Genomic DNA, 20,345 nt, shown 5'->3' on the forward strand with positions numbered 1-20,345 from the left:
TTTTGTCCTGCCATCAAAACCTCTTTAACGAAAAGCAAATTGCACAAAGGTACGTTGTTCCAGCAAATCGTTGCAGTTTCAGGAAGGAGTCATTATTAGCACTTTAACCAAATGATCAAAAATGCCAATAAATCATCATCAAAGCTTCAACCACTACTATGAAATCCTTAAGTACAAATTCAAATTGAGACAAATAGAACAAAAAACTGGTAAATGTTGAAAAATGCAACTCAATAAAACTAAAACGACCCCGCAAGATTTAAACTTGGACATACTTTGTTCATGTAAGAAGCACCAGCAACACACTCATGCAATACCCACATTAAAATGGAGAAATATAAGAAATATTTGAGGTTTGTTGTCTTTAAGTGTGTCTGTTATGCACCTATTTCGCATCCTTTCGTGGTATGCCTTCTCGCAGTCCAACAAGCTTTTCAACTACTTCAGGCTGCAGTTCGTAAGCACAATACAATCAGATACTAGGTTAATAACAAAATTTTGATACGCACAGACTTATACTGCATTTTTTTTCCCGCCTATGGCTTTGCAAGAAATCACTGAAGTCTGACCCGTTATTTTATCCACTTATGCACAGCAGGACCCCAGTATACGCCTATCATACAACTGACAACTGGTGATCCACTTATGCACAGCAGGACCGAGTATAAGAAGAATAATTATCGGACCAACATAATCACTCGAAAGAAGAAATATTAAGCAACATTTACCGGGCAGTCAGGTTGATGTTCAAGAATATTCATATAGATGAGCGTGAAGGTATCCAAACCCTCTCCTGAAGCAAGTTCTTTCAAATCACTCAGCATCCAATAAAACTAAAACGACCCCGCAAGATTTAAACTTGTTTTTTGTTCATGAAAGGAAAAAAAAAAAAGCCCAAAACCACCCACAAACTCAATCTACCACCAAACATACTGAACTTGCAAGCAATCATAGCATTCAACTTCCAAAACAAAAATTATACAAAAATGAAAAATAACCTGAGAAGCAATCGAGTCAAACAACAAAATTACCTCAAAACCGACAACCAAATCCTTAAATGTTCACCCTAAGACAGTACCTACTTACAAATTATGAAGTTTTCATTTACATTAACATCATTAACCAGGGAAACAAGAATACCCATTTAAGTAAACGAGTAGTTTAATGAAAAACAACCAAGTTAAATGAAAAACAACCAATAAAGTCTCTAACTTTGTAAAAACCAACACAGTGTACATGACATAAATGGCACAAAATAATAAAAGACTAAAAAGCTTGAGAATTTATACAAAGATAGAAGCAGAGGAGAGCTTGGAGATTAGTTCAGGGACACCAAACCCACGAGGAGCAGAGTCCACAATGTCAAAGGCGAGAGTGAAAGGAGACGAGACAAGTTTTATTGGGAACTCAAAATGTCAATCAATTGTTGTCCATATCGAGCAGTGAAGAGCTTGTATTGTAAGTCAGCGAATTGCTTCGCAGCGTGCAGTTGCAGAGTGCAGAGTGCAGAGTCCACGAGTTACTGGCCATGCCAGTTTGATGTTTCCATAATGCAGTTGGAGAGTATTTTTAAAAATTTTAAAAATATTTTTTTTATTTTAAATTAATATATTTTTATATTTTTATATGTTAATATCAAAAATAATTTTTAAAAAATAAAAAAAATATTATTTTAATACATTTTAGAATGAAAAACACTTTAAAAAACAACCGTTACTACACTCCCAAACACTCTCTTATCAAACTATTTGTTCCGGTTATTTTTGACATCAACATATTAAAATGATCTAAAAAAATAAAATAAAATTTAAATTTTTTAAAACGTTTTTTAAATGCAAAATAAACAGTATCTTCCTCTTGACATGGCTAAGGTGGATAGACAAAGGATAGAGTATGGAAATGAAATGTATTTGTGGGCTCGTTATATATCCTGCCTAGCCTGCATTGCTGGAGTAATTAACCGAACCAAACCGAGTTGGGTAGGATTTTGTAAATGAGCAACTTATTCAATAAAAATTAAAGTTAAGACATCAATCTATGAAAATTTAATAAGTTTAAAGCACATTTGTTTTTATGTTTTAAAAAAACATTAGAAAAAAATTAAATTTTTTTTATTTTCTTTACTTCAAATTAATTTTATTTAATGTCTTCAGATTATTTTAATATGCCCATCTCAAAAATAAATTTTAAAAAATAAATAAATATTATTTCAATATATTTCCAAACGAAAAATACTTTAAAAAGAAACGATTATCACAATATTAAACTAACTCTTAGACACTTCCAATATCGTTATCGTTTTGTTTAGTCAATAGATATATTGATTTAATCAGGGGGGAAAGAATAAGCCTATAGATACAAACACCATGCTCAAACTAGAAATCTTAAAGGTCTAAACTTTAGGTATAAGAATAAAAGGTTTTTTTTTTTATTTAGCACAATAAAGAAAAAAGGAAAAATCACATAGTCTAGAAAATATTTAGAAAAATAATACAGTTTGGCAAGTAAAAAACTGATTTGACAGTTTTTTCATCCTTTCAACTCCCTACCATAAAAAATCAACTCAACAATTCACAATTCAGATGACGAAACATAATTTACAATTCAACACTCTATACAATTAAAAAATCAACATATTTCTCAATTCACAATTCAATAAAATTAATAATTCACAATTTATAATTAAACTCAAATGAAAAATCACTCAACATTTTATTAAATTTAAACTAAATTCATAATTCTTATAGCATTAAAGCATATAACATAACTAGTTTTAAAAATAATCTCAACTCGTGTGCAAGTCTAGAGCGATTGTGAACGGATCTGCAACACCCTAACTCGCCCAACTAGAGGATGGATTTATAGCACTCATGGAGTGGTTGGCACCAAAAGCACCCCAGCTCATAAACCTAAATCGCTTTTGAATGGAATTGCCTCCCTGACTACATGTCTTTGTTCATGAAAAACGATCTCATTGTTCACTAAAGCCATTTCGAGGCACTTAACCTCCCCACTTTACCATAATGGCTTTCATAATTGTCAACATCAGTCCAAGAATGAGATACGAGTCAATTTTCATAACAGTGGTTTTGCAAAACCAATGGATTTCAACATGTGTGTGACGCTTTTAATTTTGAAATCTCAAATGAATCATACCTTTGGTTAAACCCGTGCAAATACCATATACCTATTAGTTCCTGAATGCATTGCAACTACGCCTAAGTTTTAGTTGAACATTGCACCTTACACTGCAATGAATTCTTGATATGTCACTACTTAACTACAATAATAGATTCTTGAAGCTACTTCTCATTATGGATATCATAACAATACTCTCCCTATCAAGAGATTTTGTCATCGAGAATCTATATAAAAATAAGAAAATTGATCAGTGAGTTCTTCTAAATTTTTCCAAGTGGCATCTTCTTTAACAAGTTAAACTATTGAATTAATCCCATGATCAAAACTCTATTGCCTTTCTCTTGATCTTTTATCTTTTTAAGTAAGGACATGAATAGGGAATGCACCTAGTGGACTGGTTTGAGCCAAATCATTGTTCATTGGCATTGTTCGAGATCAAGAAACTTTTATTATTCTAGACATTCTAAGCATTTTATCCCCTATTCCAAGTCTACCAAGGTGAAACCACCAAGTTTTACACCCTAAAAGCAATAACATTACAACCAATTCCCATAACTATATTATGCTTTAACGCAATCCAATAATCGCCTATGTTTCTGAATAGATTTTAGAGATGGTCTTTGATTTAACCTCTTTCTTCTTTGGTTCATCATTCTTCTATTATTGTTGCAAATAAAGTTTCTCTTTTAATAAACCCATAAGAACTTTACTATGAACAAACCTGTAATTTTTTTAAACCAAATTCTCGAATGTCAATAATCTCTTCATTAATTTGTCCTCTTGGGTTTGGAATCAATCTACCGCCGGTGGTGTTATGCCTTTTATAGGAGCTTATTCCTTCCATTCTTGTGTTGATCCTTGGATGCGGTAGGACTCCATCAGTTGCTGAGTCATTTTCCCTACCTATTAAAAGACAATTTCTTCCTTTTTTTTAATACATATTTACTTCATTTTTTTATTGGTGGAGTATTCAATATCCATTCGGAGTTAGCTTCAAGTTCCCTCCCTATCACCTGATTCGCTAGAAAAGACTGGAATTAAGTTGTTAGTGCTTCAATCTATAAACTGATCTGACCAATTCTGTTATTTTTCTTATTCCATTATTTTTCCACTTTTGTTGTTGATTAACCATTGATTCTCAATATTCTTGATGAATAACTTATAGTTGTTTATCAAGTTTTCTATAATGTTCTTCCACAACCTTTATCTTATTGTTCTCAACCATTTTAAACCAAAAGGAATCAATTAAGGTCTTCGATTGACTGTAATACCAATTGTTGTGAACCTTGCTTAACAACAAGGATTTGAAAAGAAAAGATAAGTTTAGAGAAGATAGAATAAAAGAACTTAGAGAGATTCAAAAGAATAACAAGAAGAAAGAGTTTTGTAAAACTTTACAGAAATGTCAACTCATGTTTCTTGACTTTTATAAAACTATACACATATTTAACTAACTTCTCATTTCTAACTAACTTTAACTGCAAGCTACCTACAAATCACATGTGAATTATTAACTTAACAATCACATGTTGAATGATTTCTTGCAACGACCTCTACTAGAAGTCACTGGAGTTATTGTTGCTAAGTTGTTATTAAAGCTACTTCTCATCATAGATATTGTAACAAGAGACAACTCCTTCAAGCTTAGTAACATAAGTGGAGATACACCTCAAGTAGAACATGTTTGGATAATCGTTATCTTCTTGTTAAAAAATTAACCTTTTTACAATAGAATCTTCGAAAATCATTATTTTAGATGTTCTAGTTTATGATCGTTGAGATAATCACGCATGTATATTGAGGGAGCACTACCTTATATATATATAATGATGACAACAATATGTATTAATTAACTATGTTAAGCAAATAATCAACCTACTTTCATACTTCTCTTAGTTCATTATCAATTATCTACATACATATAAATTTGTATACATTAATTTACGGAAATTACAACTCGGCAATAAAATTGACAAAATATAAAATGGACCTGTTAAACAAGCCACTATTTATATCATCACAACACAACTAAGTTGGTAATTCGACATAAGTTTCAACAATTTACAAACAAAAATAATTTTACAAAATCTAAAACAAAACATAACATTTATAAAATCATGTATCCATACAACAAGTTTGTTAGAGAAACAAATACAACAAGTAAACTCCCAAACAAAATACAAATATTACAAAAATATGCAATAAAAAAATTAACATTTCAAATTTGTGTTCAAAATTAAAAAATGATAGATTTACTTATATACAATGGAAAAAACACAAGAAAATTGTTGTTGTGACTGGAAAAGTCGAGGAATGATGAGTTGTGTTGAAAAGAGGGTGATGTGGTGGGGGAAGGGGGTTGTTAGTTGTAGATTTAGGGGGGGTATGTTTAGTTGCAGAGGGGAAGAAGGAGAAATAAGGGAGGAGAGGATCGACCAGGTCATATTTTAACTATTATCGATGGAATTGCTGATGGATATATTCTGTCTATACATCCATCGGCAATTTTATCGGTGACTTTGACACGTCACTGTACGGACATCTTGATTTGAATCCCTTTGTAATTTCATCGGTAAAATCGCTCACAAAAACTTCCACATCATCGCACTGCTTAATTTTTTAAAATTTTTTATATTTTGTTTGTGATTCCCTCGGTATATATCGACTAATATAGCGAAAGAATTAATTTGATCGGTAAATATCACAGCAAAATACCGACAGAAAAATTATGTCGGTAATGCCGTTGATATTGTTGGATTTCTGGTAGTGAGCTATAATCATCATCATCATCATCATTTTTTCACTAAATATACATATCATCTTGTTAAAACAAAAGAGGATGAAGTATTTCAATTTTATTTTTTGAAATTATCATAAAATTCAAGGAACAAGCTCCTATTTAAATTATATTTTATATGATATATAAAAATTAAAATTTCACTTTAAAGTATATTTGATATGATATGGTAGATTTTATGGGTTCTTTTCTCCTATCCATTAATTGATTTATAAATAAATAAAAACTCTGCTAAATTAGCCCATTTTCCTTACCTTTACACACATTGTTTTCTTCTTCCTTATCTTTCTTTTGTTTTTTCTTTTTAGTCTCTTTTATGTGGGCTAATGATTTGCAAGTTAAGGGACTTCAACAATAATAATAATAATAAATGGTGTGATACATGCCGATCAATTAGTAAAAATAAACCGAAACAAACTTTATGCCATTTAAGCAGAACACATCTCCTTTATCCTAGTATATGCACCAGTATATGCACCACTTCATTACTTTTTTTAAAATGGCATAAAGTTTGTTTCGGTTTATTTTTACTAATTGATGCACCACTTCATTACTTTTTTTTATTATTTTTTTTATCATTTAACAATTAGTTTATTAAAAATAAATTTTATAATTTATTGCCCTTTTTTTTCTATATGGTTATTTTAGTTTCATTATTCGTGTTGCGAGTTTGATGAGTTAGCCCGATTAACTCGTTAATTTTTTAATTTAAGCGTCCAATATTAAGTTGATTAGGAATTAGGCTTTATCATTGTTTTGATTTGTTTTCTATAAGGTTACCTTGATCTTATGATCTAGATCACGGGTTTTACGGGTTAACTCAGATTGAATCAGGTCGTTTTATTGTGTCGTTTTTTTAGATTGGTTCCCCCTTACTTTCACCATTCAACAATGGCTTGATTAATAATTGAGCTTTGTAACGTGTTTCGATTTACATTTTATTAGGTTATTATAGTCTCATAATCTGAATCATGAGTTTTGCGAGTTAAACTGGATTGATTTGAGTCAATTTTTTGTTTGATTTTTATGAGATTACCATAATCTCATAACCCTGATTATGAGTTTGGCGGGTTAACTCGCATTGACTTAGGTCATTTTTTTGTTCATTTTTTAATTTATTTTTTTAATTTCATTGTTTTGATTGAGAATTGGACTTCATGATTTTTCTTGATTTACTTTCTACAGGGTTATTCCAGTCTCATGGTCCGGGTTATGAGTTTGATAGGTTAAACCGAATTGTTTTATTTCTTTTTTTAATTGATTTTTTTAAACATTGATTTGATTAAGAATTAAGCATCATAATTTATTTTAATTTACTTTTTATGAGATTATCATGGTCTCATGATCTGGTTGTAGATTTGACAGATTAACTCAGGTTAACCTGAGTCAATATCTATTACCATCTCAATATTTTTTTTTTAAATATCATCTTAAATTTTATCAGTAAAAATATATTGTTTGGATTGTCTTTAAATTCACCAAATCAATTAAGTCATATTAAATTAACTTGCATACAATTTAATTTTGTTTCCTTCTTCAAAAAACTAGTTTTTGACCTGTGCTTTGCCACGAGTCAGATATTTTTTTGGCAAAAAAAGATATCATCTTTTCAAATGTGTTTTTTTATATAATTATAATTATATATAAAAAAAGCATATGCATGCTTTTAATTAAATACATTGAGAGCCATATTAAATACAAAAAAAAAATTAACGTGTTTATTGAACTTGTTTCGCTGCAGGTAAACTAATTTTTTTTTAATATAAAAGAATTAACATTTAAGTATTATTAATATATTTTTTAACATCAACTGAAAAATATAACCATGAATTAAAAAATCAATGTTTTTATATAATAAAATATAATAAAAATCATGCAGAAAAATAAAATAATATTGTAATTAGTATAATAAAACAACTAATTGCTGCAATGAAACAACTTTTCCTTAAGTCTTTGTATAATAATAGAGTATATTGAGATATTGAGTATCATTCAGCTGAAATATTGAGTATATTTCATTTAATCAAGGCTAAGGGAACAAAAACATAGACAAATTGTAGCTACAAAAAACAGATGAGAGGTAGAGGATAAAGGTACTGCTTAAAATAAGACTACAAAAAATCGCAGAGTAGACTCAGGTAGGTTATGAAGAAGAAGAAAAAAGTATAATTTTGGAAGAGAAAAATGCGAAACACAAATTATACAATGTGCCGCACTGCCTACATTGGAAAGATGGTTAAAACAACATCAGAAAAACCACCATCTTCGCTGCCTCCTCTGCAAAAAATAAATAGGTAATAAGTTGCAAACATTACAGGGGCACCATGATAAGCATGAACAGTGACTAGTTAAAGTTTCACGTGCAACTACGGTACCTAGTGCTTTTAGGAAGTGAAAATGTGCTTATGGGTAATATAAGGTTCCTGAAAGCCAAGTTTCCCCCTGGATCTCTAGCATGCGATTATACATAAACAAAATGTAAAAGTTTTCGTTGAAAAATACAGCTAAAGACCCTACTCTATTAACCACTTTGAGTGTCGATTGTATTAAGAAATAGCTTTAAAATCCATCTTTCTGCCATAAATGCATGTGCATACAAGGCATCTTCCAGATTATTTAAAGCAAGTTACTATTGGGAATCATCCTAAATACAAATAATAACTAAGAAGACAATCATAAAACCTCATTTTGTGTAAAACAAAGGTCCATTTCTCTATGCCAGCAGAAAAGAAATTACAGAGAGAGGACTTCGCTTCAGAATTTATTGAAAGATCTTACAAATAAAGTCAAAGCGAAAGGGAAAGAAGGGTGGAAACCTTTTTATCCTGCTTCTGTGATTGTATTAGGATAGGACGGGGAAGGGCACCATTGCTGATGTTTTGAATGTATGGCCGCACCTTCTCCTCCAACATTTCATTCAACTGCAAATCAAATTGTATAGGATGTTGATGACTAATGGCATTTATTAGATAACAAAGTAAACAAAGGTGGCATCAAACAAGCTGTGATGGATTGGTAAAGCTATTCTCTGGGAGTATATAATTGCACAGGCAGACATGCATATAAATTTCTTTAAGGAATTGCAGAAAAGCATCCAGAGAGTTTGCCACGCATCCAAGCGAAAAGTTCACATTTTCTCCTTTCCTTCAAGTTATGCTTCAGAGTACTTTTCATTGGTCAAATACGAATGCAAAGGGGCTGGGTTTTTTGCCCTGGGCCAGGGGTGAGGTGAAGGTCATAATAGAACATTGCCCTACCGGCAAGAAAGAGATGAATTAGTTGACATTTAAATTTGCATTCTTTCTGGTGTACATTCTGAGATTTCTAGAGTATTTTACCGGTCATGGTACTGCAAGTCCCTTGTTTGATTTTTCAACTTCTGCACAGGTTTTGGAGGTTCCTTCTCCTATGACTAATTTTTTTTAAATCTTGTTTTCTCTCCTCTCTTTCAAAATAAATAAATAAATGTTCCCTTTTCTCTTGAAAAAACATTTGTAGTCTTGAACATTAGACTTGGGAAATAAATCTAAATAAAGCAGCCAAAAACAATCCCTTTGTGCCAAGCTTCTTTTATAACAGGGAAAAGGAAATTCTCCAAACAAGAGAGTTCACACAATTCGTGAAAAAACAAGTTCCTTTTTAAAACAAGAATGATGACATGGCAGCTTCAGTCGAGAGAGAGGACCCCCGGCTATAATTAGATGGCTTTATCCATATATTTTTTTTATCATAAATTTCTCACGAATTAATGGCCCAAGAGAACGTTTGGGATTTCATTTATCTTGCCGGGTTATTTTAGCTAACAACTTTTCTCACCTAAAACCACAGTATTTCAAAATGGTTTAGCTTCTTAATACTTGTTAACCTTCACACATATTATGCATCATTATTGTATGGTCGTCCACAGTATTTCACACATATTATGCGTGTGCGTGCGCTGTACATACAAATTTTGCAAGTAATATACACAGGTTTGGAGAAATATGAGACAAGTTAAACAGTAGGAGTAGAGGCAGCTTTACCAACCTTTTCTTGACGCCATTTAGTTTCCCATTGTGAATCCAAAATTTTATCAGCAATTTCTCTCTGTGCATTAAGAAGAACAGTCATCTCATAGAACTTTTCTGGTTTTTTAAGATCCTCCTCGTTCCATGATGATGCATTTAGTGGAAGGTCCAGCTCCTGCCAATGCATCATGATTAGCTCAATCACCATTCAAAATGAAACAAGACACTCCATATGCATCGCATCTCCAAGCATGCAAAGGAATTGCCTGCCAAAATACCCTTTTCTTTTCCCTTTCAGTGCAAATTCATATTCAAAGAGTACACATGGATTAACTTCTGTGTAAATTGACATATTCAAAAGAGGTGTTCACATGCCAAATGAAGTAATGCTTGAAGTCGAGAAGGGGACATGATTCAAGGCATTTAGAAATTGAGTGTATAAATTGAGTTTGTCTCCAGAAATAGAGCAAGCTGAACAAAATTGAGTGTATTAGTCTATGGTGAGATCATATGATACCTATCAAGTCGAAGGGGATATTTTGTGGGAAATTTGTAATGGCAGTTACGCTAAGCTAAAATGAGAATGTTGATATAGATGATAGAACAGACACATTCTACAAAAAGAATAGGTATGGAAAGGTCATTTAAGATGATTCAGCCATGTTCCACACAAATCTTTAGCTGTGCCAGGAAAAAAGGTAGTATTATGTGTGTTCGGTATTGTGGTGAAGGCTTTTCAAAAGTGTTTTTCAATTTAAAATGCATCAAAATGATGTTCTTTCATAATGTTTTTTATTTTTGACATAACACATCAAAACCATCGAAAATCACCTACAAAAACATCAATTTAATGTTTTTTCAAGCTAAAAGCAATTTGAAAAGCAGAAGCTACTGCAGTGCCAAACGAGCACTAAGCAAAAAGTGAAAGAGGTGAAAGATTGACCAGAAATGACTTGGGTTGAAGCTAGCTACACTCAAGTAGAGAGGATAAAAGGGGTAGGATAGAGAGAAACAAATGACAAATTGAAGTTTTAAGAAGGAATCTGATTTCTAAAAGACTGGTTGAAAAATAGGTCCTAACCTCCAAGACCAGGTGGAATGTAGGATAGCGAATCATGTAACCAATCCCAAATAGTTTGGAATTAAGTTTAGTTGAGTTGATTTGATTAACAAGATTTGAAACTATAATCTGAATCGTGCCCATTCCACCAATTTGTACTTTGATCAAAGACTCAATTGTACTTTGTCAGTGCCACCATGAATATGCTTGATCAAGACCCAATCTGTACCACCAAGTTCTTCAAGTACCTCAAAACAAGGACTAAAGGAAACTGTGCTTGTTCCTTGGGGCTCCATTTTCAACTATGGAGCAGTCACTTTTTTTTATGGATGATGATTGAGTTACCCTCAGTCAGTGAAAAAAGAAACCTATTGAAGGGTTGTATATGTAATTGTCAATGCTTTAGATACTAATTGAATCTTTTTTCTCTCCCTATTGAAATAATATGTTAGAATGTGAACATGCATCGAAGTTTGCAACCATAGGGTACAACGAATACTCACACCCCAATTTTGTGGCCGAGGTGGTGGATCAAGTTTCATGACCTCTGCCTCCAGTGTCTTCTTGGCTTTGTAGTATGGGACATTTTTCACAACAACAGGATCATCCCTGGCACGAACAGGATCTATGGAGATCAGGGCCTGCGAATGATCAATGAACTCAAATGACAGTTTTAGCAAAACAATGAACTATATGCAATTCCACCAGGTACATATTTAAACTCGAAAGAGTTTAAATAAAATGAAAAAACAAAAGCTTGACACATTGTAGGTTTTGTAATTTGTGTGTATGCACACTGCCAACATTTTAGATGACAGATACTAATTCTTCCCCTGGATGAACCCCCGGTATACTCTCTAATGCAGAGATTCAACTTCCAGGCTTTGACCTCAAACCTAATCAATCATTATGTAGATACCAGATAGATAAAATGATCAGGGCAGGTTGGCTATTTAATCCATTCAAAAATTATTTAAGCTACTAGCAACGGAAGTAGTCAGTAGATTACTACAAGTTTTACTTCTCAATATGCTTGCTAGCTTTGTTGCTTTAGTCTTGAACATTAAAGAGTTGTGGAGTTAATGACTGAATACCAGAGCAAGGTGTAAACAGAACAGCTTGGCAGGCAATTCTATGAATTTGCACCATTAAGGACACCCTATACTATATGCCAATGAACCTCGCTCAGCTTTAAGCTTATAAGTTTGTGCCCCGCCATTTTGATAAAACATTTGTGAATATGGAGAACCACAAAATTGGGAAGTAGCAAAACCAGTTGAAATTTGCTTCTAGATGGATTGACTAAAATAAGGTGGCCACAGCACAGAATAAATACAACAATAGCAATCTTTTCAGTTTACAAGGAAACCCAGAAAGGTGAGTATAGCAAGCACACAGAGAGGATTGGAAGCAAAGAATTTGACTATATGCTCTTGTTTTCCTCTTAAATGCACCAAATAATCTCATAAAGAAGATCACACATTTAATGTGCCAATGAAGTTCACGATTAGATTCTTTTAAAGTAAGAAGATAGTCTTACTTCCTGCAAGTGCTCCCAACCAGGATTTCGCTTGGCTACCATATCTCGTAGTTGATCATACCTCATTGATTCCTAAACTCAACACAGAAAACCAAACCATTAAAAGAATGAACTGTGACAATCAAGCTTTGAAAAACTCCTACAAATGTAACAGGCCTGCCAGTTTGACTTCCAGTCCTAAAAGAACTTCAATATCTTGGAATGGAATAGGATAATTTTTTTTCTTAGATTCGGATTCTTTTTAAAAAATAAAAAAGTGAAGTGTAGAAATGACTTGCTAAAAGACTGCATATAGGGATGCACATTAGTCACTTCTTTGTTTAGCAAGTGTTGTTCAATGAATATATGATATGCATGCCATCAACTCTACATTTAGCATGCGCTAAAGTTCCAGAGTTCATGTCATATAAGCTTAGACTTTTCAAATGGATTATGAAACATTCAATATATTTAGCATATGCATGTCAGCACTTCTTTCCTTAGCATGGGTTAAAGTTGCAGAAGCTTAATCAAAGAAGCGTGAACTTTTCAAGGAACAGCATCCCATAAGAAAATGAGGAAATGAAATAGAAAACAACACCAACCAACAGATGAGACAGAGGAAGCAAAATGGACTAGGAACCTTGTATTGCCACCAAATTTTCTGTTTGACATCACCATCATAGTTGAAGCCACCCATAATCTCAGGAAAGGAAAACAACCAAAATGCAGCAATGCTGGGGTCTCTCATGCTATCAACTATATGCTGAAACAGCGAAGGGTCAAAATTATATTATTTTCTAACATGATAAACTGAAATCAAATATACATGCCTCCACTTCAAAAATCATGCTATCCCCTAATTTATCAGATAAAAAATCATAATGATCACTCTCCAATGGATATCTAAACACCAAACATGAGTAGACTCCCACATAAAAAGCAGATCAGAAAAGAAAAGGAATATAAGCAAACCATGAAGATGCAAAGGTATCTCATTAATTAGGATTCTAGGGCTAACCATGACCATTCTGCCAACCCATAATTGATCCTATACGCATCTGAAGAAGACAATAAATGTTCTCAATTGCTTGTAAATCATAATGGGTATCATAGTCCAATTCATGCAAGACTATGTATGAAGTCAAAGGATGACTAGTTTGATCATGATAATATTAAAGTATTTCATTGAGATGATGATGAGAAATTAACATGACTTATATTTTTCTAGGAATTTAACACAATAAATAAATGGGGCAATTAAATGGCTTATATTCATAATTATGATGACTGGTTTCCAGCGGGCTAATTAAAGTAATAATGCTACAAGACTCTCTAAATCTTAGGCTAGAGGCAAAGAAACTTCAAAAACTTCAAGGTGGCATTATACTAGCCTCATAGGGATACTCCATCTTTCTCAGGACATTGTAGGCTTGCCATGGGGGCTCCATTATCTGCAGAAAGACAAACCATACAAGGATGGATAATTTCATTAATTGAACAATAAAGTAAATCACACAGGGTAACCCAATAAAAACCAGTGACTAGATTTTTCAAACACATAAACAATAGAAACTTGACAAGAATATAGACCACATCTGAATAATCTGAATGCACACTCATAATTTACTATCTGTTGCGGCTATTATTTTGTTTTATCAGCAATGGTGCAACCAAATAATTGGCCAAATACACTTACCCTGAGTCATCAACTCTCAATGTTCAGTTATCTTAATGACATTTTGTTTACTATAATTCTGTTGTTGAATATTACTTGGTGGCCAACCATTCAGATTCATCTGGGATTATCAATCTTCTCTTTTTTTTTTCAAGAATTTCCATTCGATCTAAATGGATCACAAAATCACTACACCAGAAAACAGCTATTTCACTACAGCGTAATGCCATTCAGCTCCACGATGGAACACAGCTTTGATATGTCAAGCTTTTAGTTCAGGACTAACTCTAGAACAATCAAAGACTTATATTTTTAAGGTAGTTGCACTGCCATGCATAGCAACATAAGATATCGGTTACAAGGATTGTTTCCTTTCAATGTCAACTATGTTGTTGGTAAAAACTCAGCAGATCTCATTGAAAGTCTGGAGCTACTTGATTGTATTCAAATTAAAGTAATAAACAAAAACCCAGCATCAGCAAATTCACCAAAAAAAAAAACTTACATCATCAGCAGAGATCCTGACTTGTAATTTGTTTTTGCATTCAGGGCAGCTCATTACACCCTGCAACATCAATAAATATTGCACCCAAAGATCATAACATACATCTGTCAAGTACAGAAAAATGGTCCAGCTTGTGCTCAAAGGTAGGAACAATATGTGCCATGGACACCACTACATTAATTAGTGTTACAAAGATAGGTCACAAGAATGGTAAAATGCGTATTTTATCGAACTATATCAAAAGGGGCTACATTGTAAGGTGAAGATGTGCATTTCAAACCAAAATTGATTACAACCAGAGAGAATCTGGTTCAAACTACCAATATCAATAAAAATATACGGGGATGGTGAGAATATTTTAGAAACTTGGATAGACATGCTTGGCAATATAAGTCTTACTGTTCCATCACAAGTTGGACAGTCCTTAGATGGCAAAGGCATGTTAAGATCCATGGAGGAGGGAAGGTGCACCAGCTCAGCCCGGTTGTCAGCAATGGCATCTGCAATGCATTCAGCTGTAGCCTTCTCACCACTGCAAAAGTATCCATAGAAGATGGGGGGGGGAAAAATAAAAAAATAAAAACACAAAGGGGACATGATCAATTCAAGAGCACTATACCTTCAGTTACAGAACTCATTGGAAAAGAGTAAATTACGCTTTAATGGTAATGATGCCAATCAAAAATAACTTTTGCTACAAGCATATTTGCTTTGTTACCATAAAATAATCTCCGTAAGATTGGTGAAGAGGCAACTGTGAAGAACAGAATTATAGAAAATAAGAAGCCCACTGTGTTTCTCAAAGTAGGATTCTAGGAACTAGGAAAGGAACTCTGAGAATATCCTACATTGCATGTATGAAGTGACTGCTCTCAAGCCCCAAAACTGCAACTTGTTGGTTGCAAACTCGAGATATTTTACCGTAAATTAGATAATGGTATTTGAAAACTATGAAATATGCAGCTTAAATCAGGTAAAAGTAACCAGCTGGCCCTAGTCTATCCAACAAAGCTCAACATATTTGGTCTAGGTAACTGCTCTCCATTCTCAAACCAACAATCTATTGACTGTAAACCTGATACATTTACCATTTATACAAAACAATAGTCCTTGAGAACTAAAATAATTTAATTCCAAGTTCCAACCAGGTTAAAAACTCCAGCTGACCACATATTTTAAAACTAGGCCCAACAAGTATTTACAGTTTGTCATGAAACAAGATAAAAACAATCTAGCAAGTAGCAAGTCATGTGTTCTGCTATAGCGATAGAAAATTCATAACTAGAGTAATGCCAATTTATTAGAGTGGGGCTGTAGTGCCGCCACATACATGCACTATAGCAGTTTTCACATTACAGGTTTTATGTAGCCTCCTGTAAAAGGTTTCGATGCATGTTTAATCAATATTGCTCAGTCAGTGAGAGTCTGGTTTTCTCTAGTACCACAAGATTTTATTTTGGTGAGCTTTACCCCATTAACTACCTTCTCAAGGTGTAATTTTTTACTTGATAATGAACCTTCCCTACTCCTTTGCACATATTACATTGTAATGCCTGCCATCCATTGCAAGTCTGACAATTCCTGCAAGCACAAGCCAATCAAATAAACAACACACCAATTTAATAAGACATGTTCTTCTACCACTTTTCGAGGAGACTGGATTGATTATAAATAGTAAGCCATATTAGATACAACTTCATCCTTCTTTTGATTCAAAAAATTTCATAATTTTTTAATTCTTTATATATATAAAGGAGTAATTTTCAGTCCTTTGAAACAGTATGCTGCACTGCTTCCAGTGAAAAAAAGGGGGGCACTCCCACTCTCAGCACAAGTTACAACAGGACCATAATAATAAAGAAATAAGACACCTAAGGAATCTTAAGAACAAAGTTCAGTGATTCATGAGAAGAATATTTTCACCACCTAGTCAAAAATAAATCTGTGCAGTAAATTGATAAAAAATGGCAAGTTCAAATATTTCAGCTCGGGTGTCCCTAAAACTCCCACATGAACAATTTGATATATATGTTATTATGAACAATATGGAAAGAAAACTAGATATGATGCAATATCACACTTTTTAGTCAAAGTTTACACAGTTCCGCTAATTAATATAAGTTGCATCTTTGAGTTTTCCATAAAGAAGGCTCATCATCAAACTTCTTGAGGCCTTCTATAACAATAGTTCGATTATCATGTGAAGGACATCACAACCAAGACAAGGCTATTAGAATACAAGAATGATATAACGATTCAGAATGTTAATAAATGGGAAAAATCTATCCACAGTCGTGCATCATATTTAATTCATTCTGGCAAGTTGAAAGGGCAAATTTGCATCCACAGGCATCTAGTGTATCATTTAGATGACAAACAAGGGAACCCACTCTGCAATATAGACATATTAAAAATATAAGTTCTAAGGCTGCTTTGGAAAAAGTTGTTCCCAAAGCATCAGATGTTTTAAATTAGATTGAATATAAAAATTTAACTTATTGCATCACAAAATCATAATTTAGCAGCAAGAAGGATATTCAACTACATAGATGGAGAAAGCAGTGTCCAAAGTTCTATAAATTACAACGGATAGCATAATACTATCATGAAAAGTGCTATCAAACTGGAATTGAACAAATTATTGACATAAGCAAGGGTCAGTACCTTTGACATATCACTTTCTTTCCCATCTCCAAGGCAATATCATAGGTCCCCAAAGTAGCAATAGCCTGCAAAGAAGATAAGAAAACTAATGTTCACCCAAAATGACGAGTAAAGTAGCAAAAAAGGGAAGGAGATTGTAAGAAAGTGCGCCTACTCGGCAAACACAAATAATTGCATAAAAAGCAATGATCTCTAGGATGTTGTTCCCAACCATTTATGACTTAAAAAAATGCTTGCATTTTATCCACACATGAAGTGAACGAAATAGATGATGTAGGTTTTGTCCTGCCATCAAAACCTCTTTAACGAAAAGCAAATTGCACAAAGGTACATTGTTCCAGCAAAACGTTGCAGTTTCAGGAAGGAGTCATTATTAGCACTTTAACCAAATGATCCAAAATGCCAATAAATCATCATCAAAGCTTAAACCACCAATATGAAATCCTAAAGTACAAATTCAACTTGAGACAAATAGACCAAAAACCAGGTATCCCATTTAAGCCAAGGAGAAATGCAACACAATAAAACTAAAACAACCCCGCAAGATTTAAACTTGGACATACTTTGTTCATGAAAGGGAAAAAAAAACCCAAAACCACCCACAAACTCAATCTACCACCAAACATACTGAACTTGCAAGCAATCATAGCATTCAACTTCCAAAACAAAAATTATACAAAAATGAAAAATAACCTGAGAAGCAATTGAGTCAAACAACAAAATTACCTCAAAACCAACAACCAAATCCTTAAATGTTCACCCTAACACAGTACCTACTTACAATTTATGAACTTCTCATTTACATTAACATCATTAACCAGGGAAACAAGAATGCCCATTTAAGTAAACGAGTAGTTAAATGAAAAACAACCAATAAAGTCTCTAACTTTGCAAAAACCAACACAGTGTACATGACATAAATGGCACAAAATAATAAAAGACTAATAAAGCTTGAGAATTTATACAAAGATAGAAGCATAGGAGAGCTTGGAGATTAGTTCAGGGACACCAAACCCACGAGGAGCAGAGCCCGCAATGTCAAAGGCGAGAGTGAAAGGAGACAAGACAAGTTTTATTGGGAACTCAAAAATGTCAATCAATTGTTGTCCATATCGAGCAGTGAAGAGCTTGTATTGTAAGTCAGCGAATTGCTTCGCACTCTTTATCAGACGGTCTGTTCCTCTTGACATGGCTAAGGTGGATAGACAGAGGATAGAATATGGAAATGGAAATGTATTTGTGGGCTCGTTATATATCCTGCCTAGCCTGCATTGCTGGAGTAATTAACCGAACCAAACCGAGTAGGGTAGGATTTTGTGAGCAACTTATTCAATAAAAATTAAAGTTGAGACATCAATCTATGAAAAAATTAATAATTTTAGAGCATATTTATTTTTGTATTTGAAAAATTTTAATTTTTTTTATTTTAAATTATTTTTTTAGTGTTTTCAGATCGTTTTGATGTGCTAATATCAAAAATAAATTTTAAAAAATAAAAAGATATCATTTTGATATAATTTCAAACTAAAAACACTTTGATAAAAAACAATTATCACAATATTAATCGTACTTTTAGACACTTCCTTATCATTATCTTTTTTTAGTCAATAGATAAATTGGTTTCATTTGGGGAAACAAAACTAAGCTCAAAGATACAAACATGATGCTCAAACTAGAAATCATAAAGGTCTAAACTTTTAGTCTAAGAATAAAAAGTTTATTTATAAAGAAAATAGGAGAAATCATAAGGTATAGAAAATAATTAAAAAAATAATACCGTTTAGCAAATCACATATCACATCTACAACTCACCAAAAAACTAATCTGATAGTTTTTTAAGTCTCTCAACTTTCTACTATAAAAAATTAACTCAACAATTCACAATTGTAATAACAAAACATAATTTACAGTTCAACACCCTATACAATTAAAAAATCAACACATTTCTCAATTCACAATTCAATAAAATTAATAATTCAGAATTTATAATTAAACTCAAATGAAAAATCACTGAAAATTTTATTAAATTTAAACTAAATTCATAATTTTATAGCATTAAAGCATATAGTATAACTACTTTTAAAAATCATCTCAACTCGTATACAAGTCTAGAGCGTTTATGAACGGGTCTGCAACACCCTAACACACCCAACTCGAGGACGGATTTGTAGCACTCGTGGAGTGGTCAACACCTAAATCACCCCAGCTTGTAGACTTAGATCACTTGTGAATGGACTTGCCTCCCCGACTACATGTCCCTGTTCATGAAAAACGATCTCATCATTCACAAAGGCTGCTTCGAGCACTTAACCTCCCAACTTTACCATTATGTCTTTCATAATTGCCAACATCACTCCAAGAATGAGAAATGAGTCATTTTTCATAATAGTGGTTTTGCAAAACCAATGGGTTTCAACATGTGTAAACCTTTTAATTTTGAGATCCCAAATGAATCTTACATTTGGTTAAACCCTCGCGCAAATACCATATACCTACTAGTTCTTGAATACATTGCAATTGTGTCTAAGTTTTAGTTGAACATTACACTTTATATGACAATGAATTCTTGATATGCCACTACTTAACTACAATATTACATTCAAACTTGTTTCTGAGTTTTTTTCCAACATCCAAGTCATCACTCGATACACCTGAATTCTTATGACTCAAAACCAGTCATTACATGTGGTTTAGGCATACTCACTCACATCCTCAAATTTAGAAGAGATAAGTCTTATGAATGAGTTTAGTCGATCAATTAACTCACTGTCCTCATCTTCCTCAATTTTATCAATATGAAGGTCATCTTCGTCATCACTTGATTCAAATTCTTCATAACAATATAAAGCAGATGTAATACCCAATCGTGCTTTCTTATCTACAATTTCTTGTGTCAATGTTAGGTTTGTTATATAAACACCTACACTAAAAGGATTAATTTCTCGTTATGCTTATGTGGTTCTTTGAGTGTAAC

At 32.9% G+C, this 20,345-nt stretch overlaps 1 protein-coding gene across 1 annotated transcript; it reads right to left on the reverse strand.

Annotated features, from left to right (window-relative positions):
- Positions 1-8,088: 8,088 nt before the first annotated feature.
- On the reverse strand, positions 8,089-18,641 carry LOC18095571 (uncharacterized). The gene is made up of 12 exons (XM_006370181.3): positions 18,337-18,641; positions 17,372-17,436; positions 16,190-16,288; positions 15,107-15,239; positions 14,708-14,767; positions 13,919-13,978; positions 13,168-13,290; positions 12,546-12,617; positions 11,509-11,646; positions 9,965-10,120; positions 8,755-8,859; positions 8,089-8,215 (listed from the first exon to the last, which is right to left on the reverse strand). The coding sequence occupies exons 1-12, from the start codon at positions 18,559-18,561 to the stop codon at positions 8,186-8,188; spliced, it is 1,266 nt and encodes a 421-aa protein (XP_006370243.3). The 5' UTR covers positions 18,562-18,641; the 3' UTR covers positions 8,089-8,185.
- Positions 18,642-20,345: the final 1,704 nt, after the last annotated feature.

This window comes from Populus trichocarpa, chromosome 1 (assembly GCF_000002775.5).
Source record: "Populus trichocarpa isolate Nisqually-1 chromosome 1, P.trichocarpa_v4.1, whole genome shotgun sequence".
Lineage (NCBI taxonomy): Eukaryota > Viridiplantae > Streptophyta > Magnoliopsida > Malpighiales > Salicaceae > Populus > Populus trichocarpa.

Coding starts and splice junctions, on each gene's coding strand:
- LOC18095571 (XM_006370181.3), bottom strand. CDS start 18,561: ATGTCAAGAGGAACAGACCGTCTGATAAAGAGTGCGAAGCAATTCGCT. Junction 15,240..16,189: donor AAAAATTACACCTTGAGAAG/GTAGTTAATGGG, acceptor ATACTTTTGCAG/TGGTGAGAAGGCTACAGCTG. Junction 11,647..12,545: donor GTTGGGAGCACTTGCAGGAA/GTAAGACTATCT, acceptor GATCATTCGCAG/GCCCTGATCTCCATAGATCC.